At 39.9% G+C, this 25,656-nt stretch overlaps 3 protein-coding genes across 7 annotated transcripts in view; all 3 read right to left on the reverse strand.

The window, feature by feature from the left end:
- Positions 1–8,049, reverse strand: part of LOC130437816 (transcriptional regulator ATRX-like) — a 40,792-nt gene extending 32,743 nt beyond the window's left edge. Inside the window, exons 1-7 of one of the 2 annotated variants that reach the window (XM_056769434.1) lie at positions 7,857–8,049; positions 5,224–5,324; positions 3,291–3,340; positions 1,915–1,964; positions 581–681; positions 385–504; positions 68–177 (exon numbers count right to left, since the gene is read on the reverse strand). In XM_056769434.1, coding sequence (XP_056625412.1) covers positions 68–177; positions 385–504; positions 581–681; positions 1,915–1,964; positions 3,291–3,335 — 426 coding nt within the window. In that variant the 5' untranslated portion in view covers positions 3,336–3,340; positions 5,224–5,324; positions 7,857–8,049. The remainder of the gene's footprint in view (positions 1–67; positions 178–384; positions 505–580; positions 682–1,914; positions 1,965–3,290; positions 3,341–5,223; positions 5,325–7,856) is intronic. The other variant, XM_056769435.1, reaches the window with a different exon arrangement.
- A 4,141-nt stretch (positions 8,050–12,190) lies between these two features.
- nup62l (nucleoporin 62 like) lies at positions 12,191–19,090 on the reverse strand. 4 transcript variants are annotated; one of them, XM_056769085.1, is made up of 14 exons: positions 18,994–19,031; positions 18,862–18,910; positions 17,883–18,182; positions 17,531–17,766; positions 16,733–16,810; positions 16,539–16,646; positions 16,122–16,226; positions 15,933–16,044; positions 15,714–15,858; positions 15,174–15,223; positions 14,937–15,071; positions 14,572–14,683; positions 14,419–14,485; positions 12,191–12,335 (listed from the first exon to the last, which is right to left on the reverse strand). In XM_056769085.1, exons 3-14 carry the CDS (start codon positions 18,176–18,178, stop codon positions 12,244–12,246), a joined length of 1,536 nt encoding a protein of 511 aa, XP_056625063.1. In that variant the 5' UTR covers positions 18,179–18,182; positions 18,862–18,910; positions 18,994–19,031; the 3' UTR covers positions 12,191–12,243. The 4 variants fall into 4 exon arrangements, with proteins under 4 accessions (XP_056625063.1, XP_056625062.1, XP_056625061.1 ...); XM_056769084.1 differs by having other exon boundaries at positions 18,809–18,910; positions 18,994–19,018; XM_056769083.1 differs by lacking the exon at positions 18,862–18,910 and having other exon boundaries at positions 18,972–19,090.
- Positions 19,091–19,431: 341 nt separating this feature from the next.
- On the reverse strand, positions 19,432–25,411 carry cnga2a (cyclic nucleotide gated channel subunit alpha 2a). The gene is made up of 7 exons (XM_056770448.1): positions 25,376–25,411; positions 24,847–24,983; positions 24,662–24,772; positions 24,202–24,378; positions 24,014–24,121; positions 23,589–23,695; positions 19,432–21,823 (listed from the first exon to the last, which is right to left on the reverse strand). Exons 1-7 carry the CDS (start codon positions 25,409–25,411, stop codon positions 20,403–20,405), a joined length of 2,097 nt encoding a protein of 698 aa, XP_056626426.1. The 3' UTR covers positions 19,432–20,402.
- Between the last annotated feature and the right edge of the window lie 245 nt (positions 25,412–25,656).

The raw sequence follows: 25,656 nt of genomic DNA on the forward strand, positions 1-25,656 counted from the left end.
ACACACGTTAATGACACAAATACAGACAGGCACGCGGCCAATCGCAACAAGTCAATCTGATTTCTACCTTGCAGATGAGAACGTGAAGAGCCGGATGCTGAAGGACCGCGTCCCTCTGAAAATGATTCACTTGCTGTCCACATGCGGTACAATTAAAAATCTCCTGGAGTCTTTCCTCTGTGAGAGATCACACAAGATATTCATCAATCACAAGCACACAACATCACCAATTAGGAAAGTGTAAAAAAACATTGACCAAATAGTAATTTTCACGCCATGTCACTTGATATTTATTTCATGTCATGAGATCAACACCATAATATGATATGAGGAGTGGATCATTGTGCCGTATCACTCGTGTACAGTATACATGAGACCGCTCACCAGGACGTTTCCGTGATGCTTCATCTTTAACTTTACTTGTTCCTCTGTTACGAAACTCTGGACCTTTGAATTCATCTTTAGTTTCATCAGCAAGCGGTTCAGGCTTCACCACCACCGTCCCTGTCAACATTGAAGTCAGGAGGAGCATTAGAACCACTGTAACACTCTAAAATTGAGAGGATGTCACAGGATTTACCTTGTGGTAGTTTATTGACGTCAACACTGTTGTCAGCTGCTGCCGGACCTTCACTCTCACACTCTTCTACCGCTGTGTGCTTCGTCACAAATGAAGGTTTTCTTCCATTCAGAAAAGAGCAAAGACTCATTATATCACAAACATTCTCTTCACCCTCACACATATTGTAAGAGCGATGTTGATGCAATGCTCTTACCACTGAGCTAGTTTTAATGATGACATACAACATTTACATAAAAACTAGTGGTGGGCCGTTAACGGCGTTAAGACTATTATCGCGCGTTAAAAAAAATGTCGCCGTTAATCTATTCTCAAAGTTGGGTTGGGAGCTGGTTCTATACTACGCAAGCTATGATGACTTTCACCTTGATATTTAAGCGCGGATGTATACCAGCTTAACTGCACTGTACGGGGCGAGAACAAGATTTTTCAACTCGCGTGATTCGCGTCATTCGCGGAAGCAGAAGCCGCCTCATCATCTCATAACCAGGGCTTCATTCGCACCTCATCATCTCATAACCAGGGCTTCATTCGCGCGATTCGCACAGCAAGTAGGTCTATTGGCTCTTTTCATTAACATATAAATCACTCGCGCTTGACGCGCCATTCGCGTTTGGTATGAACACAACATAACGTTACTGTGAAATTACCGCATCAAACGTGACGTGCTAACATGGATGCAGCTATGAAGCCGCCGGGTTTGCTTCAGGGAATATTAATTTTTAAGAAGCTTCCCAATAGAAACATCGACAAGACTAAGGTTGTTTGCACCTTGTGCAATGCGGAATTGGTTTAAAAAAAACACTTTCTCTCAACAGGTAGTGGTCTAGCTTTAGTTGAAACCAGTAACTTTGTATTGAGATCTAATGTATTATGGCTCCTGTATGACATATCGCTCTTTGTAAGTCGCTTTGGATAAAAGCATCTGCTTAATGACTAAATGTAAATGTACTGTAGGAGCTCTTCCAGTCTCAAGTACAACCTAAACGCAAAGAATCCCTTAGCTAATGCGGAAGTAAACACAAGTTCATCTTATTGAACATAATTTCATTTTCATCACCAATTATCATAGTAGAACAGCTTTCTCAAGCAGTTTGTGATGCATTTTGGAAACAGGAGATGAGCCAGGAGATGTCTAATGCGCCACCTGACTTGAGAAGCCCGTTCTCAAAGACTTACTTTTAGTCATTATTTGGGTAGCACACATATTCTGAATGCCTTCGGCAGAATTCAAATGAGCCATTTTAATCTAGATTAATCTAGATTAAAAAAATTAATCTATGCCCACCACTAATAAAAACACAGTAATGCATTAAGACTGAAACCCAACTCACCTTTTTGAGCGTGAAGATGAAGGCTTGGTCAAATCTGTGGAACAACCAGGCTGAAAAAAAGGAAAAATAACCATGTAAAGGTGCGGTGTTAATATATCACAAATGTTTTTAAAAACAAAACAAAGGCATGACTGTTACATTCACTTTCATAAACTCACTAAATATGTTTGTATTTGTTTAACAATCGATCACATGATGACACGCGGTCCCTTCAATGCTGACATCACTGACATACAGTACCTCAACAACAGCATAGCAATGCAGGAGAATTTCACTGTCACAAAAACGAAATACTGAAACTACATCATCAACTTTGAAAAACTGCCTCAAAGTCAAGAGCACAAAGACTATAGAAGTTCGAATCGCACAGCAACATCTTTAGCTTTTGGCTCCGTAACAAAGTCAAGTAGCTCTTCTTATTCAGCAGTTAATGCAACAGTAAAACACACGATGTGTGTGTGTGTGCTTGTACATCTATCTTTATGAGGACCAGTTTGAGTTTTAGAGGAATAAGAGAGTAAAGTGAGGACATTTTGGCTGGTCCTCACTCTCTGAGACCCCTTTAAAGGGCTTTCTGAGGGTCAAGACCTGGTTTTAGGGTTTAGGTTAGGTTATAATCAGGTTTAGGTTATAATCAGGTTTAGGTTAGGTTTAGGGTGAGGGTTAGGGTCAGATACTTGCTTCTGATGGTTAGGGTAAGGGGCTAGAGAATGCATTGCGTCAATGTATGTATGTCCTCATAAAGATAGCTGTACAAACATGTGTGTGTGAGTGTGTGCGTGCATAAGCAATGCATTTGATCATTCCTCCCATATGACCGCTACATGTGTGTTTAATCAATACAATCCATCACAGGTTAAAGAATAACGTTAAATAAACACTCATCAAAATTATGAAATAGAACAAAGGGAACTATGGGAATTATGTTGTAACTAAATTAAAACGTGTTATATTTGATTATCTTCATGTTTTCTTGTCATTTTCTCAAGCAGCCTCTCGACTCGAGTTCACATCCCCTCTGTGCTCTTATTGGCTGCTCTTTCTTCAAAAGAGAGTCACCCATTTCAAAAATTGTTTTTGCATAATTATATTTTTGTCTACTTGACTAATTGCAGACATTTATACAGTTTTTGATCGAAGGTTTTTTTAAATAACAAGAAACATTTCCCTCAAGTGTCCCAAAACTTTTTACTGGCAGTAAATATATATATATCACTCGACTATTATGATCAGCACTTCTGTTCATGTTAACAGCTAATTAAATGGTTAAAAAAGATTCAAAGTTTTTAATTACATTTTTACTTGAATAATAAATCAAATGTTCAGGTTATTATTCAGGGTACTGTCAATGTTGATGTATGTGTGTTGTGTAGTACCTCATTCATTCTCTCATCAGATGTGGATAAGTCATTTGAAGCCATTTTAACTGCAAAAAGAGAAAGACAGGATTAACTTTAACACAGAAATCTTGTTTTAGGGGCAATAAACTGATTCTCTGACATTTACACTTCAGAACTTCCTGAACACACCACTGAGTCTTCTGACATCACAGATACCGTGTATCCTTGATTTACAATGCTTAGCCATTTTCAGCCATTATCTAAGGCAGTGGTTCCCAACCTTTTTTCCTTGAGCATCTAAACTTTTTCATCATTTCTGACGAAGAATCAGCGCATTTACGTTTGTAACGAGCAAGGCAGGACGAGAGCCATGGGAATGACGCGAGCGATAGTAAGTGTCAGCTGCGCTTTGCACCGGTCTCGTATCTCTCACGAAGGAGATCGGAAGCATAAAAGGACGAGTGACAGTAGTGTACGAAGAAAGAGGACCAGGCCTGGATTTTATGTTATGTTTTATTTTGTTTGTGTGGCCGTCAGTCGACCGTGAGGGAACTGCCGGCATTTTACTTCGTTTTGTAGTTTGATTATTTTATTAGAAGTTGTTAAATGTTTGCCGGTTCCCGCCTCCATTACTTGGAACTGTGTTACAACGTTTCTCTGCTATTTTTCCTTAAGATTTTTATGTTGACACGAACGTTGACGACTGACAGAGGACGTTTCTCACGTGAGTTTCAACAGATACCGCAAAGCCCTGTGTGAATGTCTGCTGATGGAGCCGGACATTAAAATAATTATTTTATATAAGATAGAACTATTTTTGACTGCATTATCTTGGCATTGCAAGCACATTATTTTTTTAAAACATACAAAATATTTTTATATAAAATGATTAGTGGAACATTTTATGCAGCTTTATTACAGCTTAATGTTTTGTCAGCTCCCGCGCCCCTCATGTGAACTCTGGCGCCCCCCTAAGGGGATGGTTGGGACCAGGTTTTTATAACCCTGGGTAGGGATGGGTATCAATAAGATTGTATTGATATCGATACTGCTTATTGATACCGGTACTACTTATCAATACTGTTATCGATACTACAATCTATAATTTGATGCAAAAACACATGATGTGAAAAGATGTTAAACATTTTATGTTTCTTTATTTCAGCTGAGCTTTAGACAGTTCTAAATCAGTTTACAAATGATTCTGAGTAAACCGAAAATGCCACATAACAAAACTTGTGTGTGTTCCTTAGCATACCACTTGCGGCACTTAGCATGTGCATAGGAGACCATCATAATGAAATTCAACATATTTACTTTACATTACTATGGTTATTTGACTGGTAGACCGTATTTCTATTTCCTTTCTGGTTTTAGGTCTACATAAGTACTATTTTCTAAGCAAGTAATATTTTCTTAATTATGTGTACTATTTTTTATACTTTTGAAGGACTTTTATTTTGATGGGTTGCCGCAAAGCGCTGTTTGACGGAAGCTTCCTCGTTGTGAAACTCGGACATTGAAAGCTCCACAAGCGCAACCATCCCACTCTTTCACTCATAAACACGCAAAACAAGCAGATTACAAATACATCCAATCATATGGCCCTAGATATCACCCATACATCGATCAAACTTCGGCCATTCGGCTATCATTCAGGGATGGAAAATGACTAATTCACCATTTAACTCTAATCTCGCCCCAATAATGTACCGGTCCAAAAACCCAGAGCGCACGGCAGCTTGATTTCAATAGGTGGTATCGCGATAAAATATCGTGCAGACCTTTCCCCAACCCTACTTCGGAGCAGGGTTTCATAACCCTGGTAAAATGCGGGGTGTGAAACGTTTGTTTACCGGGGGCTTAGAATGAAGATAACACGGGGTTAAGCGCAGTGTGACAAGCCCTATAGTGTAGTAAATCACTGTATGAGTGTCATGATATGGATGTGTGGCGTTGCGATTCTCACCATTAGATATTTCATTAATATGAGATTGAAAGTTTTCCTCGTCTGGAGAATGACCCAAGAACTCATGAAGTTTAGAAACCAGTGTGTTCAGCTTACTGGATCTGAAAAACACACAAACACATGACTACAGGACCATTTCTAAAGGGCTTTTAAAAAGTTGGCCACTGATGGGTGATGATGCATTTAATACCCGCAACAACCCGCACTTGACTGGCCTATCCACTTATTCATGATCAAATTAAAATATGTTTTTTTTTTACTATTTAAGTAAAATAGTTTGACTCTACTGTAAATATGACACAGTACTATACGCAAATAAATGATTTGATTGTCAACTGTCATCATGTGTTCGAAAACAGCCCCCTATGCCCTCATAAAGTGCACTATTTGAGGGGAACTCTATTTTTAGTGGTGCCCGAATTCATAGTGAAAATGATTGAGTTCACTCATTTAATCCCATGATGCATCACAATAACAAGACTTTAAACAGCCAATTTAATCGCAATTATTTAATAGACAATTAATCGTCAGCCAAATTTCATAATCATGACAGCCCTTCAAGCAAGTGCAATTAGACACCCGACATTATCTTGATAACAGTCAGATACCTACTGAATGAGTCAATTAAGTCAAAATGAGATGAAATAAACTGGTACATATCTTTTATGGAATTTGTGTAGCACCTTTGTGTAGCAGTAGTGCATGTCTAATTAGGTGATATTAATGATATTGATCATTCTTACTGTTTTGAATGTAAACTTTTTTTGTGAAAGGTAAGATACAGTTTTCCTTAATACATTGTAGGGCTGAACGATAAATTGCTGTTTTGTGTGGATTTTGCTATGCAGTGTCAGGTATTGTGTGTCCTAACACTAAAGCCCGATTCACATTTCACGTCTTTTCCGCTCGCATATTCATTATTTTAAATGTAGATGTGTGGCAGGCGCCTGCAAATAGAGGGTGACGCGGCCTTTTTTTCAGGCACGTCGGCATCGCATCGAGATGAAAATAATTCAACTTTTCAGAATGCCACACACTCACCACATGAGAAAGCAGTGAGGCTCACGTTTTCCACACGATTTTAGACGCAAAATGTGAATCGCACCTAATGCTACCTCACGTCATGCAGCACTTACACAATAATAAATGACAACATATAATATAATACATTTATTAATAGTTTATTTTATTACTTTATTTAAAGATTGTCTAGTAAGTTAACAGACAGTGTTTAAATGCAATCAACATGTCAATCAAATGTTTATTACAGTGACTCTTATCAAATCACTGAGTGTGATAAAGCTTTGGTTTCTGTGATTAATGAATTCCTGTTTCGTCAGTTCTTTATGTCATGATAATTATTACATGACTAGAAATTTAACAAATAATTCAATATACTAGTATGATTGAGGTAATTCTATAAAATATCTCAATCAATTAATGCATTAACGTATTAACGCATTTATGCGTATATAATCTTGAGCAATGCCTTTAGTTTATGGTTAATCTGTCTAATATTGTGTAGGCTACCATGATTTATTGATTTTCTACTAAATAATACAGAAGATAAGGTTCTTTAAAAAATAATTGCATATTAAATCGCAATGTTGGTAAAAAAAAGATTCTTTTTCAAAATCGTTCAACCCTAATACATTGTACTGTAAAATATAATGAATGAACCTTTTTTGCTCAAGTCATTGTCTGGCTTTTCTAAAAGCTGCCACATTAACATAATATGTTAACGATCAAAAGTGGGGAAAAATTGGGACACGCCCACCTTCTCCAAACTCCCCACGACCGCCTTCTAGTGGCACTCATACAAAACTTTCTAAGAAAATTTTGGAATTTTTTTTGTTATTGTCAACATGTGTATATTTATAAATATATATACATATATATATATATATACATATACATACATACATATACACACCTAGTGTATATGTTTCAAAGCAGACCTGGTAATAAATTAACCAAAAACAATATACAAGATTCCAGATAAAAAGATTAAATTGACTAATATTGTTTATATATATATATAAAATACCTATAAAGCAACAAGGAAAAATACATTTCCTAAGACAAAAGTCCATATAACTGACAGACTTCCGGTCTCCGGTGTGTTAGTAAAGATGCTTTAGCGCGCGACACACAAGAGCCGGTAACAGAAGTGAAGGCGCGCTGCTCTATAAACAAACAATCCGTTCATGTCTGAACTACACTAACACGCCGAAAAACCATGCAAACACGACTAAACACACATCAACAAATCTACAGATTTCTGTTCTCGGCTGTTAAAACGTTATGACATCTGACTATCAGCTGATTTCAATGCACGTGTTTATATAATAAGAAAGCGCCGAGGAACCTCTGCATATGTTAAAGTGCACACATATGACTGAAGTGATGAGAATTTGATGGAGAAAAGGCCTAACGTTAGTCAACACAAGACAACGCCACATAGATCTGACTGATGTATGCACGAGATTAATCATTCACGCGTTTATAAAACAAAGGCAAAACGCAGACGCATTACAATCGCCATAAAACGAGCTATATGTTGACATCTGACTAGTTGCAACGCAGACATGTATGTAAAGTGTGTGTATGCCCGGCTTCATCCCTCAACCCACCTCAGGATCTAGATGCTCATGTCACGCGCAGATCTCGCAGATGTTGTCAACTTGTCACCACGAGCAAATGCGATCTCTCCGTTCGATCCACTGGCTGTTTACGTGCATTATGAATGTATAGAATGTTTTTATGAAGAACCGAGCAGACAAAGCGAGAGCGCCATCTTGCTGGATGGCTCGAGACGCGCTAAAATGGCGCACGCGAACCTCATCTCGTGTGCGCGCGCGCACTCTGAATGTACTGCACGGGAACACAGAGACGCGCGTTAAACAAATCGACCGCTTTCTGTTGCGTTAAGTATTTTGACAGGACACACGAGGGTGTTGTATAATCACTGAGTGAGTGAGTGAGTGAATGAATGAATGAATACATGTATTGCTGAGAAAAAAAACTGCACGACAGAAAATGAAGGCATTAGTGCAACGAGACATCCATGCTCGCGTACCGGCGTTTATTATAATAAATGTTGGAAAATCAGGCCACTCCTTTGTTTCAGTGTCCACGATGATCTCGTGACCCCGACATGCCATTGCATGTTTGAAATCACTGCAGACTTCTGCAGTCTATTCTTGTTTGACTACACGCATGTGGAGATGAATCTGTGCATGCAGTCGCATCCTCAGAGGTCGACATACCTGCAGATGTCGGTGGTCATTTCTTTTATGAAGCTGCAAAATCTTCAGAAATCAAGGCTAATGCTTATAAATGTTTAAGAATATTTTTCCTGAGCGCGGCAAAAAGAAGCGGTTTGATATTAAACAATGACAGGCTCCATGCTGCTGTAAGCTCCATCTGCAGCTGATTGGCTCATTCTGTTCATAGGTGTGAACCAGAAAATAAAACGCGGCTTTGCGCAGGCCGACCGCAATATGATATCACAGTACTGCGAGAGTTATGCGTTCCTGAACACAGAGCTATGCTCTCGCGATACGTCGATCGATCTGCGCAGCGCCGAATGCATGTCTATCTGAGGGGCATTGCACAAAAGTAGAATAAAGACATCCAGGAGAACTGAGCAAGCGCGGCTTGACCTAGTCTGCTCGGCGCATCCTGGCTTCATTGGTTGCACGTTTGCTATGCCAGGATGACAACGCGAAGCTAAATCAAGCCAGGTGTAGATTCTTAAATAGACCTCGCGATCGCTCACAGAATCACCGATGGGAACATGGATAAAAGTCGCGCTTCATACTTAATGGCCACTGTCCTGATGGAGTTCTATGAAGAGGTGAAAGATACCATAAGAAAAAAAAGACAAAACCAATGCCAGAATTAACTCATTCCCCGCCAGCCTTTTTTTTACAAAATGTTGCCAGCCTACAGCAGCGTTTTTGAACATTTTCACCAAACTCTTTTCACAGTAAATGTTCTGTAAGGAATATATGGACAAACAATATGTTTATTTGTTCGTTTTTATCACTCCGTAGATGTGGGTAGGTTTCTTCAAAAATGCATCACTTTGATTAAACAGCTGAGATAATAAACGTTTTTGTCAAAGATTCCACCCAGATAAACACTCAGAACAATCATTAAAACTGATAAAACATATACGTTCTTGGTTCTGGGATTCTGAACTTTTTCCAAAAGTTGTGTAACAGCGCCACCTGCTGTACAACAGTACCAACACTGATTGCCGTAATAACTCGTCTTTGGCGGGGAAGTGTTTTTTTAAATGATGAGATAATTCATCAAAGGCGGAGAACGAGTAAGCCTGGCAGACAATAGCGGACCGGCTTAATGGATAAGAAGTCCAAAACTGTACAGTTAATAAAAAGTGCTCCACTGGAACTGTCATAATTTGGCAATAAATAAAGAAGTAAAGGAATAACTTTTGAAGTCCACTAATCAACTAATGCAAACAATTATCAACAATGTGTGTCATTTAACCAGCTTTTCTCATGTTACGTTTTTGTCAATTTTATCTTTCTATAAAGAACAGACTTGTTTGGCCATAAAAGGACCTGGCAGATAAAAGATAAAATTAAATATAAGAGCATTTTGCAGGCTGGTAAGTGACTTTAAAGTAGAAAACAGTGAACAAATGAGGTGAATAGATTAGGTGTTTGCTGACATGTTGAATGTCTGTATGATTTTAGCAGTTAAAAAAAAGCTCATAGAACTGGCACATGGGCGGCCCACCCAGTAAATCTACAGTGTGTAATCTCAATTACTGCAATAAAACACATATTTATGAAAGCAGACAAGCAGTCTTCATTAGCATAGCAGTATAACACTTGGCCTGAGAAATAATAATGCAACTTGAATCAATATAAAAAGACTGTTGCAATTACAAACAGCCAACAGATTTATCCATCCATCCATCCATCCATTTTCTACCGCTTATCCGAACTACCTCGGGTCACGGGGAGCCTGCGCCTATCTCAGGATTCCCAACAGATTTATATGAAATGAAATTGACTATATATGTAATATTTGAATACAGGATAATTAAAATGATGCAACATACTTAGAAAGACCATGCTGCATGCAAACACATTAATTCCTCACCGGATTGATGGTGGAAATACTTTCTAACTCCTAATTTGGGATTAATTTTAGCCTGTCTGTTAGCCTGGTCTGGAGCAGGATATCTGCAGAGAATAAATCACCAGTAACTTGGCCGAGTTAAATTTCAGCTGCTTTCATGCAACCGACTCGAGGTTAAATTCAGCCACGATACCCAACACATGCCCCTTAATCCCTTATGTTGGTTTTGTGCAATACCCCTCAGATGTGCGGTGTGTTTTCAGATTTAGGGGTTAACAGGATATCAGACCTCTTTATGGCGCAACTGGCCAATCACAATCAACTATTATACACAGCCGTGTGATATCACATCCTTGTGTCTGAAAATATTTGTTATATTATTTAAATGTGTCAACATTTACACGGCAGAAGTTTTTGAACTTCTTATGCTTTAATAAATCAAATACATAGGACTATATATATTGTGTACGTGATTTCTATGGCTGTAGGCCTATCGTGTGTTTGGTTTTAACTTCAATAGATCAGGGGAACATCATTTTTTTTTATTTTTGAACACGTGACTCGAATCTGGCATTTAACTGAACAATAATTATGAGCAGAAAGACTAATCAGATAAGCACTAGGTGGCAGTGTAACGTAATCGTAGATTTGCACATAGACATTCAACAAATCCATACACAAACTTTAGTCTTGAACGAAATATAAATATAAATGACGAAATGAGCTTTAAGAATTAACTCATGACATTATCTCCCTCTAAAGAAACGAATAACATCAACTGGCAAATGAGAGAACAGCTTGTGGGTGACGTCACAGTTCTCTAATGGGACTGAAGACAGTTCAAATCAATGATTCTGTCAGTGGGAAGTGAAATCAAATCAGGTCAATTCTAACTCTAATTGATTGAGAAATACATTCAAAGAAAAAAGTCAGCCAGTAAATGGTGCCTCACACATTAAAAAACAACGTGTGAAATAAACGACTTCCAACAGCAAGACACATTCAACAGACATGAACTGTGTTCGCCATATGTCACTCACAATAATCATTAATAAACATTCAAAACATCCTCTATTCTTGATAGAAGTTTGTATCAAATACCCATACAGTCAAATGTGTTTTACACACATACATTTAAAGGATTTTTATATAGTTCTGGTTTATATGTTTATTAAGCATATTAAACCTGCTTTGTGTTATTGTCCAAAATAATTAAGCACAGTATATATATATATTCTGTACATTTGGTGGCATCTTTTGGTGTAAAAAGTCACTATTTTACCTTTTGTAGTGTAAGTGCTCTTAATTATGATTATGAATGAAATCATAACTCTAATAAATTATTTATAATCAGAAATTTCACCTCTTGACAAATTTTGCTTAGAATCAGTGTTGGGTGTAACTAGTTACTAAGTAATTAACTTACTCTTGAATAAGTAAAGTAAGGGATTACATTAGTTACTTCTGATGTAATTGAACTAAAAACTTTGCAATATATTGAATAGTGGAAATGACATCAAAACTATATGTCTAACTTTAAATTGTATCCTTCTCACATTTGTATACTATGGTCAGTCAATAAGAATAATTAATGTAGTTATTTATTTATTTGAATGAATTACGAGCCGTTTCATGTCTATCTTTGAATCACCAAACTAATCAAGGTTGATGTGAGTTATAGAAAGTAATTAAATACTTTTTGGAGAGATTCACATGTACATTTATCTAATTACACTATTGAAAATGTAATTTAATACTTTTTTACAGTAACTTACCCAACACTGCTTAGAATAATTATGCATCAATGCACACAGATAAACTTATAAGCAGAAATGAGTTACTACAAAAGTAAACAGGCAGAACATATTTATTTTATTTTGAAGGAAAGTAAGGGATGAAGGACTACTGGAAGTTTAAACGAAAGCTCTTCTCTTGTTCTTTACTGCGGTTGTCACACAACTTGGAGACCTCCTCCAATCGCCTCTGGAGTAAAACTGCACATAAAGACAGCATGATATTTACATACATATAACACATGATACTTCATACGGATGACTTCATCATATTCAGATTAAACAAGCCATGACATAAAGTCACACGTTACTGTTAATGTGGGGGGGGGGGGCACATTCTCCAAAAGTGAGAAGTGGAACCAGGGGCGCAGATGGGATTTTTTAAATGGGGGGACCAAGCTGTCAGCAAATGATTTCATCGCAGTAAGTAATTTTGCATAATTTGGATTTTAACTAGTGTTCAAATAGTAACTTTTGCGTCAAATGGACTAATGGTTTGCACTTAAATGAACTTTGTTAATTCGCTGTTTGCCTCTGTCCACTCATCTAATAGTCATGCTCTCCAAGTTTTGCTGTGTTTGCTAAGTGCAGGACTGGCTGTACAAATAAAGAACAAAACTATTCTGCCACATCTGGCATACATACTAAAATTGTTTGTTTTTTGAAAAAACAAGGTGATTGTTTTTTGTCTCTTCATTGCCTTGTGTGGCAGTAAATGCAGTCCATTTATTTCAGTTCTCCAACTCATCAAAATCATAGACGATGGCATTTGATCACTATGGTTACTGCTACTACAGGCATAAATGAGGCAGCTAGTAGTCGTAGGAGGCTAGCAGCGGACTGATGGGAAGTCCGGCTCGATTCGGCTCTTATGGCTCACAAATGGCTCTTTATTGAGTATCACCTTCTATTTTAGCCTAATTTAAAAATTATGAATGCTTTGTGTATTATTAAGCATTTTTTATAATGTTTTCATAAAAAACATTTTTTTGTTACAAAAAATACAGAATTCCTAATATTTAACATTTTTGATAAAACAAATTGAAATATTGAACACAGAACCACAGCAAGAAAATCTAATAAATGCAAAAGTCTTAACCTTAAAATGATAGTTCACCCAAAAATTTTGTTTCTGTCATCATTTGCTCACCCTCATGTCATTTCATACCTGTATAAATTATTCAATTTTCAAGTCTGTGGCATCATTGACTGCAATATTAGGACAAAATTAATTGTAATCAAATGTGCCCCAGAACCGTTTGTTCAACTGAACGAAAAAAAAGATGGTAGTGGATTATATCACAGAACTGAAAATTGCTAACATTCTTACAAATACATTTCTTTGTGTTTAACAGCACAAATACATGTATATAGTTTTCAAACAACTTGAGGGTGAGTAAATTATGACAGAATTTTCAGTTGTGAGTGAACAATTCCTTTAAGACACTTCTTTAGTGTAGGTTGGCATTAAGAAATATTAGATGGCTCAGCTTGGATGGGCTGATGCGAATTCTACAGCTGCAAGGATGGGTGGGAGGTAGGTTCTTAGATGTCTGTGCAGATTTGATGTTGACCCTGCTCTGAGGGATATTTTTATTTGACAAATTCTGCACTGGGCTTTGCAATCTTCAATGTTAATGGAATGCAGCCAGATGCTGCTTCTTTTTTGTGTTTCCCTCATTTCTTCCAACACGCTTACACGTATATCTGGCTCCTCACCCTCTCACTGTTGTTCTGTGTACCTGGCCTGTACCACTATACTCGATATCATCGGAGCGTATTTCCCTCTTCCTTCTTTCACATAATGGTATGATGCTAGTGTGTCCTCTCATGTGATTGGCCGCATGGTGTGCCCATCCAAATAAAACCCCGCCCCTACCTGCAGCTAAAGAGTCGTCGGCTCTGCTCTCGATGGCAGCAGCACCCTCGTGTGTGTTTATTGACAAAGGTACAGTGTGTATTGAGAACGTGGGTACAAAGTAATGGTGACCGGCAGATTATTATTATTGTGTGTCAGCCCCTACCTGATTCCCCCACTACTTTGGCTAATGTACCCTGATTAATCCTAAAATGTACCGAGTTTTGTCGCCTTTTTTAGGGCGAGTTAATGGGGCGGATCGGAATCTGAGGGGGTCATGTTCCATCCGTCCCCACTGCCATCTGCGCGCCTGAGTGCAACGTCACTCGTTCATATATTTGGCCATTTTAAAGTCTCTTCTGTTCAATCTACTAGACTTTTATGAGTATGGCCTCATATTAGCAAAACTCAAAACAAGACACCAACCTGAGTTTTGTTCCACCCACTGAAGCGAGTCCATGTGTGCATTAAGGATTTTACAGATCTGCTGAAGCTGAAAACAACACAAATGATTCTTAGTCGTAGCACGTAACAGATAACACAGTGATGTATGTGCACCATGTGGCATTTGTAACGCACCGGATCAGTGGTGTCAGCAGGTCCACTGGATGTGTTGAGATGTTCAATAATCTCTTTCAGATCTTGGGACATTCTCTTCAGTTGAGCATCCACATTTTCTGCCAGCTTGTACCTGAGTAATGCAAAGGAGACGCTTAATGCAGTCCTGAAAAAGCATAGTGCATGTGAAAAATACAGAGCCTATAGGTCAGGGGTGTGCTTCTGGAGGACCACTCTCCTGCAGAGTTTAGATCTGACCCTAAACAAACATCACGCTCTTCAGAATCACTAAACACTTGAATGCAGGTGTGTTGGAGCTCAACTCTTCAGGAGACCGGCAGGATTCACCAGCCCTGCTACAGACGGATGATAGCGTTTTTTCTTACGTTCTCTCACGTTCCTCGTCTGCGTTCTGCATGTAAATGGTTCCGCTTTGCTCTTTGACAGACTCCTCTAATGGAGCAAGAAGATCCTCCAGCTCTTTCTGCTGCGACAGAATGAAGTCCAGTTCTTGATCTAACCTATCGTACAAAAACATGATGTATTTAAACATAAAACACGTACAAATCATGGCTTAGTAATGTTCTTTAATGACTTATTAATGTTACGAGTAGAAAACATACCTTCTTTGGTCCAGTTTCACTTTCTCCATATCTTTATGTAAAGCTGTAATCTAACCAAGACAAAAAACAACATGAACAGAAAAACAAACAAAATTCAAACAGGATTATTCCCATAAAACACCATGTCAACTTTTGATTGAACTAAAACACTTTTAACTAAGTTGGTGTTCCATCCAGCTGTGACAAGCAACATTTGACCATAAATGTCGTATAGAGAATGTGAAGCTACGTCACGCCATGGTGAATGTTGCGACATCTTGGGAGGACGGCTGCTAGTGCGTTCAATGCGGTGTTTTGTTTTTCTTGTTTTTGGGGAAGTATAACTATGGTTGGTCGGTCTTGATGTGTTAAAAACTGCAATAGAATTAAGTGGAATCGCTCAGGAGAAGCCCATGGATCATAGGGATCCAAGATGGCGGCGCCACTGCAACATGCAAAAAAGGGCATGAAGTCAGCTTGTGTATGTCAGTGGTTGGCTGTGTAATAACTCTGGTGATGATAGCACTTTTGTGTGGGGCAGAAGGAGAACCACATCCCTACCTTCTCTCCATTCTCCACCAGCATTCGGTCCCAGGCATTGACTTGCGTGGCCTGCTGTAGAAAGTGTCTTTCCTGGTCTTCCAGTTCAGAGCTCCACTTGTTGATCAAAGCCTCCAGCTGGGCGTATGACATCACCGGAGCAGTGCTGAACAGAAACACCACAAGCACATAAGAGAAAGCAGACGATCAACACATTTTCAGGCGTGTAAAGCTGTGTACCTGGTTGTTATGGCAGCAGTCGATGTGACGGCGATTGTGGCAGCTGGTGCGGTCGATACGGCCGGCTTCAGTCCCAGAGAAAAGCCTGAGGGAGCTCCAGTGCTTGCGGCAGCTACACACACACATCAGAGAAATGAGTTGAGATTATAGAGCAGATGGCTCTTAAGTGTCAGAGAAGTAGATGGTGACCTGTGGTTATAGCAGGTGCAGTTCCTAAAGGCTTCAGTGTTAGCATTGTGGAAGCGCTGGAGGCTGACGTCACAGCAGAGGCCACTGACGCCATGGATGAGCCCACTGACAGACAGAAAGAAAGACAAGCACCTGTCATCTCATTCTGACGTCATCACGAAAATGAAGCTTGTTTGAGCACTGAGGAGCATTTCTGAGTGTCTTCTGAGAATCTCACGCAAACAGATGCTTTTCAGAATAAATGATATGAATGATAAATTGATATTGTGTGTCTAGACGCATGTCTCCGTGCAGTTGCATCAAGCATGTCTGGTGTTCTTGTGTGAATGTACAGATTTTAAGGAGAACCCAGTCGCTGTGTGTTATGAGAAAATGGCTGCGTGTGTTTGTAAAGGTCAGGACAGAAGATGAACTCACGTGTGAATCCTGTGGGGGGTGTGGAGGTTATAGAAGCAGCGAACAGAGAGGACACTGGAGCTGATGAGGACAGACTGGGAGGGACAGTGCTGACAGGTGCTGGGGTGGCTAAAACAAAACAGAAATGATATAAACAAATCTTTCTCTCTTCACTTTATGAAACAATTATAAGATGATTCACATTGGTTACATGCCTGAAGCTTTCATAGTTCCAAAGTTAAGAGCCGGTGCGGAGGCCATGGAGGCAGGAGCAGAAGCTCCCAGACTGAAACCTTGACATTGGAATAAACACAAATGAAGAAAAATACAATCACTTTTTGTTTGCTTTGGATATGTGCTGGTTTTAGAGGAAGTGAAATGGAAAACTGCCAAATCGCTGCTGTCCTTCTGAAACCTTGTATCTCCAAATTTGGTGATTTTTTGTCATAAATCATTATTATTTGTAACTCTTTATGTTCGTCACTGGGTTTTGCAAATATCAAACCAATGAAAAGTGTTAAAAAGCGCTTGTCAACAAAAGGTCCAATGTTTTTTACATCTTCTGAAAAACTGTAAAATTGGACACCTGAGGTTTCGGAAGGACAGCGATGAAATGATTCACTTATGATTGGATATATTTGATCTACTTTCTGCTGTAGAATGATTTCCTAGAATACAAAACCCTGCACACTAAAAGTGGGAGAAAGTTTGTGGTTATGAATTAAAAATGTGCTCCCTTACTAATGTGCCACCACCTCATTTTAAGTGAGACTGTGGTCACATTCGCTTTGAAACGTGATCAGTAAAACAGGTTTAGGTTAAGTTAAACAGAGAGCAATAAATGAAAACTTACTAGTACTACTAGTCTGAACAATGAAAAACACAATCAACGCCTCGCATCAGTCTTACTTTAGTGCACTATCAAATGAGTGACCTCAAGCTCCAAGACATAAACTAAAAAAGCCACAAAACTCCCGTTTGGATTTCTCTGTGTGTACATATGCTTGTTTTACCTGTGGACTGCCCCCCCAGTGAGAGGGCGAGAGTGGGCTGTGCAGGGGCAGCAGAAGTAGCCTGGATTTTAGGTGTTCCAAAGCTGAATCCTCCCGTGGGTGGCTGGGTCATCTGAGTGGTCATTTGAGTGTTGAGAGCTCCAAGAGTGAAGCCCGTAGTTCCAGCAGTGGAAGCCCCCAGAGTCGCACCTGTGTTGGGAGGCAGAGATGTTGCGGGTGTGGAGAGTCTTGGAGCACTAGATGCAAGAAGACAACAGAACAGTTAACACACCGAACCCTGCTGATCCATGCAAACACTTCCTTCATATACTATAGTCAACAAACTTGTTTAAAGTAACGCGTGCAATCTCACCCAAAAGAAAAGCCTCCACTAGGGGTGCTGCTTTGGGTCTGGGCTCCAAAGCTAAATCCACCTTGAGCGCTGCCATTATTTTGCATTGGCTGTGCAATCTGGGACGGCTGGTTTCCGAAACCTTGAGTCTGAGGCTGGCTGGTCCCAAATGAGAATCCTCCTCCTGCAGGAGCACCGGTCTGCAGACTGAAGCCTGTCGTGGCTGCTGCTGGAGCTGTTGCTGCTGCTGCTGCTGGTGGTGCTGAGGCACCAAAGGAAAAGCCTGCAGTGGCTGTTTGTGTAAAATTATACGCCATAGTGCTGCAACACAAATGAAATGTTAGCGTTACATAACCGTTTGAAGATTTCAGGGGCTGTGTTTGTTTCAATCAAACGCCGCGCTTTTAAGAAAAGCCATCAGTCATTTTCCGTGCTCCTCACTGGTGATATGGGTTCTTTTCCCACGATCAGCGCCGCTCTTGTGCCAAAAATCACACTCCCTGCCAGATTAGGCACCCCCAGGGTGAGGATTAGAGGATGGGTTATGATTAGGATTTGGTGTGGGGAGGGGTTAGAACTATACAATTAGACAGCGTGATTTTGAAGGGGGTGCATAATCTGACGAGGACTGTGTATTCGGCACACGGCGCCCAGAGTTGATAAATGCTTAACTTTGGGCAGAACGCGGCGCATGTAGCGGGAGATTTCAGACGAGCTCTTGCCGTTTTCAGCCGCGAAAAAGCCACGCTGTCCAGTCAACTCACTCTCTCAGACTCTGATAGATTCCCTACAATGTTATCTGTGAAGACTGCTCACGAGGTGTCGAGACACCGCTAATGTTTTCCATATCGAGCTGGCCTTATTCTTACACATGCAATAGAAATGAGAGAATTCTTTGTGTTGATTATCAGATATCGCGAGAGTTATCAGGTCTACTACCCACTTACACGATATTTAACAAATCATAGAACAACACTTTTGAATTCAGTGGCTAACTGACAGTTCACTGAATGTCGTTTTCTTCACGCTCGTGTCCGCCACGTAAGTTCCTATAAAACAAAACACCAAATACTAAATAAAGTCATATAATAACTAATAAACATATCATACCTTATTTACATTCAAAACTCACGGACTGAAAACAGCTTCCGCGCGCGCGCACTACTGCGTCACATGCGCTGATAAGGACCCTTGCATCAGCTGTCTGAAACACTGCCTGAGCGCTAGCGGCATTATAATATTGCCTCCTTATTTAAAAAAAAATGTGAGGTTAAACTATGTAATAATCATAAAATTAACAAAAATATGTGCGAAGAACTTACAATGAAGTTCTATCGTCTGTGAAATCAATTTATATTTTCTAGACATCAACTGTTTGTATATGTATTTAAATATTTAGTCACTCTTCTATATTACAGCGTTAAATAACAAGGAATAAAGAATACCCATAAATATAATGTGTCAATTAATGAGTTTCGCTCTTGTGGATATTTGAGAAAGAATTAAGATCAGGCATCCATCGCAGCACTGGCGCTTGAGCTGTACGAGTCCGCCATATTGGGAAGGGCAGAGTGACCGCGACTCATCGAGTACAGCACCTTCACACTCCACACAAAGATGTGTACTTGTTATTGTTTGCCTAATCCTGATGTTTTGTCAATTCTAGAAGCTCTTGCTGTGGACGATCAAAGTTAGTTCACTTTCGTCTGTTTGTCTATGTTAGCGGTGTCAACATAAAAAACAGGAACCCAAGTCTTTATTTTTCCTCACCCTAAAAATTGTAACGACTATGAAGTGTATGATTTTGCAAATTCTAGGCAAAAGGTGAGTGATTTGACGATGATAAAATATAGAGTTCATTTATTTTGGATGCTTTTGGATACAACATAATTCACACTGTTACAATATTATTCCATAGCTTTGATGAAGTTAAGTAACCATTATTTTAAAATTTGAAAAACTGTATAAACAAAGAATCAGTAATTGATCCTAAACGTTTGAGCAGTAGTGTGTATAACAGCATCATGTACTATAAAGTAGAGTGTACTATTAGATATAGCTGACCAAATTGTTTGTTTTTCAAGTTCTCTTTTACTAATCTGCCCATATAAAATAAACACATATTTCCAATTGAATGAATTGTTTCGAAGATGAATAAACAACAGCTCATTCGATTTCTATATAGTTAAGCGACCCATGAACTGTGAAGAACAGATATTTTCAGATTCAGTTTTTGATTCGTCCATACATTTTATAACAGGAAGAGAAAAGCATCATTCTTAAAGTGCATATATATGAATAATATTGTAAGACATAGATCAAACACATGATGCGCAATGATGAAACTGTGAACAATTGTGTTTTTGTTAAACTGGCTTTTATTCATCTCACTAGGCTAATGTCTGCTTGATTTATGTAAAACCTATTGTTGTTCTTTAAGGGGGGGAAAGAGAACATTTATGTGTTCTAACTATGACATGTGTATACTTTCCTTGAAGACGTGACCTTTGTGAGTGTTATTATACGGATGCTGTTTATTGGTCAGAGTGAGATGTTGACCTCACTACGGCTCCCGTCACCGTCAGTGGTGCTGTCATTGCCATCAGAGAGAAACCCGCTGGCAGACTGACGTGTCCTGCACTCCAGAGCGGTGAGGCGCTGCTTCAGCTTCTGTTGAGTGGCCATGTACTCGGCCAGTAAGCGAGCGAATCGAGTCTGTAGCGTTTCCAGACCGGCCTCCAACCTCTGCGCTTTCTCCTCTACCCTTTCTTCTCCCATCCCGGCAGCTCCCAACTCCTCCAGAAGGCCTTCTTTCAGCAGAATCTGCCTCCCTCTCTCCTCCAGCGCCTTCTTAGCGTCGGGGTACTCCAGCACGGCCTCCATCAGGTCGTCCTTTGACAGGCAGAAGAGGTCAGAGTAGCCGATGCTGCGGATGTTGGCCGTGCGGCGGTTGCCCATTTTGCTCCCCTTGATGTTGAGGATGCTGATCTCCCCGAAGCAGCTGCCCCCCGTCAGCTGAGCGAACTGGTTCACCCCATCATCGGCCACCACGGCGAGACGGCCCTCTTTGATGATGTACATCTCTTTCCCGATGTCTCCTTTTCTGCAGATGTAGTCGCCGGGGCTGAAGACCTGCGGCCGCAGCTTGAGAACCAGTTCCACCAGAAGTCCCGCCTCGCAGTCCTGGAAGATGCGGACTTTCTTCAGCGTTTCCAGGTGCACGTTGATGGCGATCTCGGCCCGAAGTTTGTTGGGCAGGCTCTTCAGAACATCCTGCTCGTCCAGCGATTTCTTATTGGTCCACAAGTAGTCGAACCACTTGATGACGCGAGCTTCCAGCTCTTTGCTGACCTTCCGAAACTGCATGTAGTGTTTTATGGCGTCCATGCGAGCTTGAAACTCGGCTCTGGTGGCGTTCATGTTGGAAATCATGGATCCCACGTTACCCACGATGGTGGCGAAGATGAGCACACCAACGAGGAAGTCAAAGACCACAAACAGGTACTCCTCGTCACGCACGGGGGCCGGCATTTCCCCAATGGTGGTCAGTGTGAGGGTGGACCAGTAGAGGCAGTAGACGTATCCTCGGCTCAGCGTCCCAAACTCGGGGTCCGACGTGTTCGGGTAGACCCACTGGTCCGAGCCGAACCCCAGAGACTTGGAGATGGCGAAGTAGATGCAGGCGTTCCAGTGAATGATGACCAGGATATAGAGCACCAGGTTGCAGATGCGGAAGACGTTGGGGCAGCTGGTGCGCGTCTCCGTGCGGTCGAAGAACTCGAAGAGGCGCGAGAAGCGCATCAGTCGATTGAAGCGCAGCTCGGGCACGTGAATGCCCGTGGCGATGTAGGCAAGGTCTGTGGGGAGTATGGAGAGCACGTCCAGCTTGAACTGGAATGTGTGAAAGTAGCTTTCTCTTAACTTGGTAAGGTCCTTCACCGGCAGACCCTGCTCCAGAAAACCTGCAGGACAGACGGACAAATAAAGACACATCATCTAACCACTACCAGCAAGGCTTTCAAAGGCCTTTATACAAAAAAGAATGTACTATTTCTAGATACGTGTTGAATTTAAATTATCATTGTCGTTTCCTTCTGTGAACTGATGACAACATTTGTCCCAAATTACAAATAAAAATATAGAATTATTCAAACGTTATAACAAACAAACATAAAAACATGCAGTGTTTGCTGATCTTGAATCAAATGTTTTGACATGTATTTTAGGATCAGTTAAAAAATGAATAGATGATGACATACGACTGTTGGGTGTCTGTATGTCGTTCCTGAGGTTTGTATTTAAAGAAAACACATGAAGGAATGATGATTAAAGGTCAAACTGGAGAGATCGTTTCATTTCTCCGTGGCTTTTTGAGTCATTCTACAGAAGGGGTGCAGAACTGTTGCCCCATATATATATTTTTTGATGTGATAACTTCAGTTACAGAATATTGAAATATAGTGGATAAGATATATATCCTATATCATCTCTATATTGACCCTAGTTTGTCAGGCTGAGTGATAATATATCTGATATTATAATGATTATAATATATCTGATATTATAACGCTCCATCAATCAAAGGAATGACGTTGACTATAGAAGAGAGAGAGGTTGAGTTTTTTGTTGTAATCAACATGCTGTGATGAACATTTTTAAAGATGAGTTGATTTTGGACTAAATAAATGACTTTTACTACCAGTGACAATTAATAATTTGCTTGGTCAAGTTCTTCTGAACACAGTTTTTCTGCTCCTTTAGAATTTTTATTGATAGGAAAATTGCTGTCTACCTTTTTTTGATCAATTTAGAAAAACAAAAAGTCTTGATAACACTTTATATTATGGTGCCCTTTATAAAGCATTTATAAATGTGTTCATTAATGATAAATAAGTCATTTACAAATGCATTATAAAGCAGTTATAACTGCAGGAATAAAAATGGATTCTAACAAAATACCTGCCAAACAGTAAGCAGGTATAAGAAAACAACACAACACCCTACAGTCTCCAGTCTGACTGCCTGTATTGCAGACAACATCAAGATAATAATGAATCTGCATTGAGTCAAATAAATAAGGAATAAATACATTTAATAAGCATTCATGACACGTGAGTTCTTATGGCCCACTTTTTGGCAGGAATATGTTATAACTGCTTTATAATGAATCTGTAAATGACGTATTAATCATTAATGAACACATTTATAAATGCTTTATAAAGTGTAAAGTGTTATTAAAGTCTCTGGATTGGTGAAATACTTTGTGACAGTCCGATCCATGTGCCCATCAAAACATATTCTTGACAGTGTCTTCTCACCCTGGATCACAAGGTGAGTAAATAACCTTTAACATGTAACAAATAGTGTCATTACCAAAGTACGTGCTATAGCCTACTTGAAAAAAATAAATGTAATTTTATAGAAAAAAACTGTTTTACATGACTTTATTATTTTCAGGTCAATGATGTGTTAACTTTACTGTTCTTACATTTAAAGAAAAGGGTGGAATTGTCAATATCAAAACTATTTCTATCACTACCTAAAACAGCCATATGTCATAAACAATCATGGAAGAACTGAAAGTTCATTCATACATTAAATACAATACAATATAGAATATGGGATAAATGTGGAAAGAAAAGATAAAAGACCTTCAACCTCATTCAAAGCTGAATTTGCAGCACTTGTGTAGAAGGACACACACTGTATATGCTGGTGGATTCTCACCTGTCCTCAGTCGTACACACGTGTCCAATATATATATGACATCAGAGAGATAATCCAACACCAGCCACACAATAAAGTTTCTGCTCTGAAGCTCATCAAAGCACGCTCTGTGTTTGAGATAGAAATCATGAAAGACTCAATAACACACATTAACATGAATCAGCATGAAAATAAAAGAGCCCATCACATGACACACGCACACGCACACACACACAAACACATACTCGTACACAAACACTCGTGTGCTTTGATTACTAATAGAGGAACAGATGGGTTCACTACAGGCCAAGCATTCAATCCACCTTCTTCATTTCTCGCAACATTTGCTCACAGGTTCAGAATTCATTTGAGGATCTCAGGATATTTGATGTAGATATTTTAAACTTGTCTAGAAATGTCTTTTAAAAGCAAGAATGAAGTCTTACCGGGCCACCACGAAGCACCAGTTGTATAAGACGGCTGAGGCGATGACAAACAGCCAACGATAGTACAGATCATCAGCAGGTGCCAGAATAAAAACATCACACTTCTTCCTGATCACACAAACAAACACTTGTTGCACTGGTGTGTCAAAGGCATTTGATGATGATGATGATGTGAGAAATAAACTCACTTGATTTTGAAGCTGTTATTTCCATCATGCGCATCAGGTCTGTTGATGCTTATTCGACTGGGAGCGATTTGAAGTTCAGGTCCTCGGAAACGCTCCAAGAATGAGTCCGGCCGCTCCTGTTCCTCCTGAAGACTCTTATGAGCCCAGTCTCTGAGAGTCACCACCATACTCACCAACCTTACTCACCAAAACAAATGCTCTTCATTCAAACCGTCTGATCTTTTCACCTTCATGATCTCGGTTTCTCATGTCTACAATTCCAATGCTTTCATAATCCCTCACGTGCACACAGCACAAGCATGACATTCAAACTTACTTTCAACTCCAACAAACATCTGTCATCTATAATCACACCTTTTCTTCTGAACCACACCGTGCAGAGAAGATTCACACGGGAATCAATACTGTAAAATCTGGTCACAGTTTATAAACATGATTTGAATGTTTTATGAGACGTCACCTAGAGAGAGCTCCTCGACCCCTGAATGAGTTCTGTGAGGTGAGTCTGCAGGGATCCAGCGTAGCCATTCGCTGTAGTTCTGATGATGTGTCATCACATACGGACTGACCGCTGGAGAGACAGCGCGAGCGCATCAGAGCCTATTCATGCGTAACACGTCCACTGAAATGTTCACAAGATCTCACCGGCTAAGAGTGCCGTCTGCCGCCTCGGACTCGTCTTCAACAGACGTCTTCACAGAAAGTCTGTGAGCTGATAAATCCATGCTCTCCACCAACACCTGACTCGCCATCCTGTTACACACCAACACATCCACCAGAATCTGTGAAGAGAGTCCACATCTAACACTCACATGAAGAACATCAACATGAGATCAGTTCAGCTGATGATGAAGGTCAAGAAGGACAGCGGCAGATTTAGACCTTCAGCTCATTGATGTACAACATTGAGACCAGATCCTAAACGATGAGCCAAAACTCTGATCATACCTGTCTGTATTTTTAATAAGATGTCACATTTCTTCAATTATATGAAGTGCTGTACCTGTGGATGAATTCTTCAGCAGATGAGATGTCCTAACTGTCGCTCGTTCTCTCTTGCTGTGACTGAAATGAACAGTCGATGTATTTTAGAGCTGTGATGTGAACGGCGCTGGTCTGGAGTGATTGAAGAGACCACGAGAGTCGGGCAGATATATTAACATATGACACTCACAGAGCACTCCTCACATCTCACTCCATCTCTCCTCATCATCCATGTCTTTATCTGTCAGGATATCAGCAGTATTGTCATTCAGATGTGTGTGTGTGTGCGTGTGTGTACAGGCCACAGGCTTTTAAACATGCGGGGTGATTGTTATTCCAGCAGATGCTCATGTGTTTGAAGAGCCCCTACACACACACACCACTCCATTACACACACACACACACACACACACAGAGACACACCACTCCATTATACACACACACACAAACACACACACACACACACCACTC

Source organism: Triplophysa dalaica, chromosome 16 (genome assembly GCF_015846415.1).
Source record: "Triplophysa dalaica isolate WHDGS20190420 chromosome 16, ASM1584641v1, whole genome shotgun sequence".
In the NCBI taxonomy this organism is placed as follows: domain Eukaryota; kingdom Metazoa; phylum Chordata; class Actinopteri; order Cypriniformes; family Nemacheilidae; genus Triplophysa; species Triplophysa dalaica.

Excerpts from the sequence above, each read along its gene's own strand:
- cnga2a (XM_056770448.1), bottom strand. The coding sequence starts at position 25,411 with ATGAGGAGAGATGGAGTGAGATGTGAGGAGTGCTCT. Across the intron at positions 23,696-24,013 it reads TGGTGCTTCGTGGTGGCCCG|AGCGTGCTTTGATGAGCTTC; the intron begins GTAAGACTTCAT and ends TCTCAAACACAG. Across the intron at positions 21,824-23,588 it reads GTGTGTACGACTGAGGACAG|GTTTTCTGGAGCAGGGTCTG; the intron begins GTGAGAATCCAC and ends TCTGTCCTGCAG.
- nup62l (XM_056769083.1), bottom strand. The coding sequence starts at position 18,178 with ATGGCGTATAATTTTACACAAACAGCCACTGCAGGCTTTTCCTTTGGT. Across the intron at positions 14,486-14,571 it reads CTGCTGACACCACTGATCCG|CTTCAGCAGATCTGTAAAAT; the intron begins GTGCGTTACAAA and ends TGTTGTTTTCAG. Across the intron at positions 12,336-14,418 it reads GTGGGTGGAACAAAACTCAG|TTTTACTCCAGAGGCGATTG; the intron begins GTTGGTGTCTTG and ends CTTTATGTGCAG.